Source organism: Atta cephalotes (genome assembly GCF_000143395.1).
Source record: "Atta cephalotes unplaced genomic scaffold scaffold00009, whole genome shotgun sequence".
NCBI classification, from domain to species: domain Eukaryota; kingdom Metazoa; phylum Arthropoda; class Insecta; order Hymenoptera; family Formicidae; genus Atta; species Atta cephalotes.
In genome coordinates this window covers 4855847-4861433 of record NW_012130073.1, presented here as the reverse complement: position 1 = coordinate 4861433, position 5587 = coordinate 4855847, and the positions used below count along the sequence as shown (strand labels likewise).

Sequence of the window (5587 nt, the reverse complement as noted above, 5' to 3'; positions counted from 1 at the left end):
TAATAGTAGTCGTCGACGAATTACCGAACAACCAATATATATATACACACACACACATACACATATATATATATATATATATATATATATATGTGTGTGTATATATCTCGGAATTGTCAATATATCAGTTATCAATTCTTATCGATTACTTTGGATCGAAACCTTTGGATCGAAGCCTTTACCTTTACCTTCAAAGCGGTTACGTTTATTCGCGGTGCATGCTCGATGGAACGCAGCGGGAATCATCGTTGCGAATCGACGGGAGCAAATTTTCCTTGTGGCGGTACCAAGCTGCGATTACGGTCGAGCTGCGTACGATCATGTAGAAAGAACGCATTAGGGCGAAGCGCGGTATTAGCAGAGAATTCAACCTGCAGACCGGACGGCGTTGCCGGCCGTCTAAACCGGACTATATCGTCCAGAACTAATTGCCTCAACGGATGTTCGATCGCTGCTGGAACCTCTTGTGCCAAATGGTTGTTCGCGAATGAAGCACCAGGGATGGAAAGAGGTCCACGCGTTAGAGATGAGACGAGACGTAAGGAGAGATCTGTGGCTCGCTTGCTCATCCGTGCAAACGACGATCCTATCATCTAACGGGGTCTTTAGCTTTAGAAGTTTCGTGATCGTGACGCGGTATGTCGTCGCCGATTGTCGCCGTTTTGTTGCCAACGTCGATCACAATCATGTGCTATGTATAGTCGGCTGAGAAAAATTTTATTCGATCATTCGTTTCGGTTTCGACGAAACAAGAGTCCTGATTTGTCGGTCTTTTTGTTTTTAATGGATAAGTGGCAAGATGACGGGGAAAAGATTCGATGATCGTGCCGAAAGGAAACTCGTGTCGAGCCACTATCAAAGCGTGACTGAGATCCTTTCCACTCTTCGACATTGACCGATTCGCGATTGACCGATTTGCGAACGATCGAATTAAGTTCACCGTCCTATTCTTGCTTCAAAAAGATCCTATCCGATGTGATTTCGCGTTGTCATCGCCAAAAATCTTACGATTAACACTAAAGCTTTCTTATTCCAGTATATAAGGAAAAAAAGGTTGACAACGAGACGTACGGAAGCGAGATGAAAGCAGGTTAAAAGCAATAAAAAGAGTACTTTGTAGACGTCAAGCTGTCACATACAGGCATACTTGTGAGCTAGCACATAAGGAGTTTTCTCGAGAAATTCGCCGTAAACGGTTGCCGGTGCGTAAGATGCTCAGGGAGCCTTTGCGTATATGTGCCCTGTCTCGAATACCTTTTACTTTCTTCTCTTCTAAGACGCACCTTAACGTCCCTTTACTCGTATCTTGCCGTATACTACTAGATTATCACATGTGCGTTCAAGCGTTGATGGTTTTACGATGGTACAAAAGACGCAAGCGTAAAACGACGCATCGTCGGCTAACAGTACGATCGCGCTTCCCTTTGGACTTCGACGTACCATGCCTTTTGGCAATTATCCGGCATGACGATCGCGTAAAAGAAATATCACGCAAGCATTAAACGAGATCGCAAGACATTTGCTTTTTATTTCGTTCGCTAGATGTTTCGTTCGTCAGCGCGAGTTATATCGCCCCGGGCATCGCGGTTCACAATTGGGATACGAAGCCGTCTTTCAACCGAATCTGTTCCGGTCATATAGTTAGGTCTCTGTAAAAACTAGTATGAAGTACATCACGGTTAGATGGTCAGTTTTTATCATATAAAGACTCCTTACCGCAGACAGAAAGTATTAGAAGCAATGTACAACGGAAACATTTTAGAAACATTTATTATTTCATTAATTAACGTTATTCTAATTATACAATACTATTTATTTAAAATGTAATATAATAAATGATAATATGACTGTCAAATAAAAAAGGATTATTGTATAAATTATAAAATACAATACAATCATAATATCGCGATAGTTGTCAGTCAGTAAATTGTTTTTAGGCACCTATAATGACAACAGTCTTTTTTTTTTAAGACTTCACTTGAAACATTGGTCAGTTTGCAACGCAATTGTAATTTATATACATTCGTTTTAGTTTCCTCATCTCGGAAGCAAATTACTTGGTATGTTACCCTTGACAGATGCGCTCGAAAAATATCAACGGAACAATACCGCTTCTCCATAGGTATAAGATCCTATTCTGCCATTTAATTAATGCCCACAAGTCCAATGTCTGCGGACGTATAGTTTATATTAATTATACCTCGGAAGATTCAATTAGTGCGTTTCTCATTACACTTACTTATACCGGTATCCATTATTCATGAGGAACCACTGCGGTAGCACCGTCTGACAATACACGTGATCCTTATAATTCATCGTCAGAATATATAAATGTACACATAACTCATATATATATATATATATCAGTCTTCTATAAAACATGTGAAATATATGAAAATGAAACATTTACTTTGAACATAAGAAATAAAACACAAGAAAGAAGATGGAAAGGAGAAAAGAAAGGAAGAGAGAGAAAGATAAGAAGAATTTTCGTTAACTTTCTATTAAAATATTTAATCGCTTTTAATTTTTTATATTTCCAGACAATAATTTTTGCAATAATTTTTACTTTTTTCTTTTAACGTTTTTTACTTCTTTCTTTTAACGTTTATATTATATATTAAGTTATTATTTGGCATTTGAGTTATAAAATGTACCAATGATGAATTTACTGTGACGTAGTGCAATTTTTATTTCAAGATTTTATTAACGTTTCAAAGTACTCCGAGGAAGATATACTCGCATACGTATATACCTATGTGCCGTAAAGGCATTCAACAGCAGCGGGAAAATAATGGGTCAAGAAATACTCGAGAAAGAGTGTACCTCAGGGCAACACCCAATATGTGGCTCCACTGGGTGCAGCCTCTCGTAGAAAAATCAACCGCACTGAAAGTGCGAAAGCTGTTTCGTACTCTGCAAAAATTTAAATAAGATTCGAACGAAAATCTCTGGATGCAATTTTGAAAGATATTTGCCGAAAGGTATTTGCGATCAACTATTCGTATTATTTGATGAAAGAATCAATATTAGTTGATGAAACTCCATTGCACAATTTATAATTTTATCAATTTTATCAAATTGCATATTGTAGAATTTAAAATACATTTTATTCAATTGTTGTTCATTATGCCATGTGTTTGTAGGTTGGATTTTAACAGTTTAATATATATATATATATATATTTTTTTTAAATAATTAGTGCACGGAAATTTCTAATATATGTACATACATTTGCAATTAAATACCAATGCGAAAATACTGATTCTATCGAAAATATTGGATATATTTCTGGAAAAATTGAAAACTCTGAAATATATTGTGAAAGATAATATTTGTGACAGATTGTTATACACGTTGGGAACGATTATTGCACAGTTCGATGCAAAATCCCCGATATTTTTATACGATATTGATTTGACGTTGGAGAATTTGTTTAAAATATAGCAGAGTTAAACTTGCTGGGTTATATAGATCATGGTGGATTATGAAAATATTCGATACTTGTATACATCAGCAAGCTAATGAAAGATAATCTTATTACTTTTCTACGAACAATTTTTCTTCGATTTTTTATGAATAAATTACTTTTTAATATATTTTAACATCTTCATTTTATTTATTTTTAAAATCTAACATTAACTTAACGTTTGATCAATCTTTTTATCGGAAATCAATTTATATAAAACTATCAATTTATATAAATAATGAAAATTATTTTATCACTTGTCATAATTAATCTTAATTCATATTTTAATAAGTATTTCCAAGTCCGTTAACACGAATGCGAAAATTCACGTTTAATATTTTCACTTCACTATTTCCATAATATAGAGAAATTATCGAGCATACAATCTCTTATACACGTTTAAAATCTTTAATCAACGGAATTATCTTATCCTTAATATCTTTTCATTATTAATGTATTAATTAATGGACTAGACAGGTGAAAAATTACGCGTACGGTTTACGAGGAACGTGTGATAAGCACATCGACCCGATTCTCACCGACGTGAGTACCGGACGACACCGTCTATTATGTCTCACGTTTTGTTTCGCTTATTTTCATCCGGTAGATCAAGGCAATTGGTACCGCGGGCATTGTACAGAAAATTATTGCAGTTCGCCCAAAGCGATCCTTACATTACACAAAATGTTCGTATAAGACTGATGTGAAACGATCTTAACATATCTCGGATTATCCTATGAAAAGCCATAATTGCGCAAAACAACAAGAAAACGCGCGAGGGACCTCGAGGCTTACTCATGTTCATATGGAAATCTAATTTTAATGATAACGGATCAAGAAAAGATTATCACACATTAATCTCGGTTTACTCGCTATTCTAAATATTATTGTCATTGGATTTTTCTTAACAGGGACGGCAACAGTCACTCCGTAAATGCATCTGTTAACGCAATGCTATTAATTTTAAACGCACAACAAAATTCTATCAATATTTAAAAACGCTTTTGCATGTAAATTATTCCTTTATGCCACCATGAAGTTGTAGAATGTTCATAATTACGTCCACATAAATAAGGTAATCAAGTAGTCTGCGTTCCACTTTTCACTCGTAGAAAAAAAAACATATCCATCTTAGAACACAGTTATCGGATGGAGTAGCCTCGAGAGTTTGTTAGCATCAGTGCGTATATAGCCGATAGTTCATACTGCAGTCTTTAAGAAGATAAGACGATAACGATTCAATCTTACCTGGATTGCTGTCGGCATTAGAGCTGAATAGGACGCAAAGGCCCGTCTCGTAGTTGACCGCCTGGCAGGAGTCGTTTGCCTGACAGGTCTCGAGGCAGTCGGTGAGCATCAACGTGCCCGGTATGGACTCGAGCATGTTCGTAGGCGCGGTGTACACGTAGCCGGTTACGAGCTCGAAGCCAACCATCTCAGGATCGCACTCATCCGAACCCGCGGATGGTCCAGTGTAATCCGGACCGGAGAGACCGGACGGTACGGACGCGGACGACGGCGACAGATCGGTCGCGTGCGTCGATTCCGCGGCAATCGCCTGACCGTACCTCGAGATGGTTTGCAACAGCAACAGTAACGTGACGAGATATCGACGATACGATCTCGTCATTGTCGTATCTCGATTGAATGCTTAAAATACAGTAACGTCGTGGTCGCGTGTAATCTGCAACAGAAAAAAAGAACGGGGGTTTAATATAACATTTTTGATTGTGAAAAGTGTAAGTTTTTTTAGATAAATATCTTTGATTGTTACTATCGAGCAAAAAAAATTCTCTATTCTAGAAAGCATGATATTGAGACAATTTCAAAGAAAATTATTAGTCTATTGAGAAAATAGAAATGGGAAAAAATTTATTTTCTTTTTCTTTTTTTTATAGAAAATTGTAATCTTCATTTTTAATTTCAGAAATGTAAACAGAAATCCAATAAGTCTGTACACTTTCTTACTTTTCCGGAATAATGCTACGAAATATGAAATGTCGTGCAACTTTCATCGTGAAAATTTCTTTTAATATTTATCTTCTTCATTATGGAAATTATTATGAAAATTTTAGAAGAAAGGTTGAAAATGGAAGAAAAATTAAAGCATATGAACAT

The 5587-nt window shown here is 36.2% G+C and overlaps 1 protein-coding gene across 1 annotated transcript in view; it reads right to left on the bottom strand.

The window, feature by feature from the left end:
* The window catches only part of LOC105627574, a 75273-nt gene extending 70174 nt beyond the window's left edge, over positions 1-5099 (bottom strand). Inside the window, exon 1 of the mRNA XM_012208855.1 lies at positions 4718-5099. Coding sequence (XP_012064245.1) covers positions 4718-5099 — 382 coding nt within the window. The remainder of the gene's footprint in view (positions 1-4717) is intronic.
* Between the last annotated feature and the right edge of the window lie 488 nt (positions 5100-5587).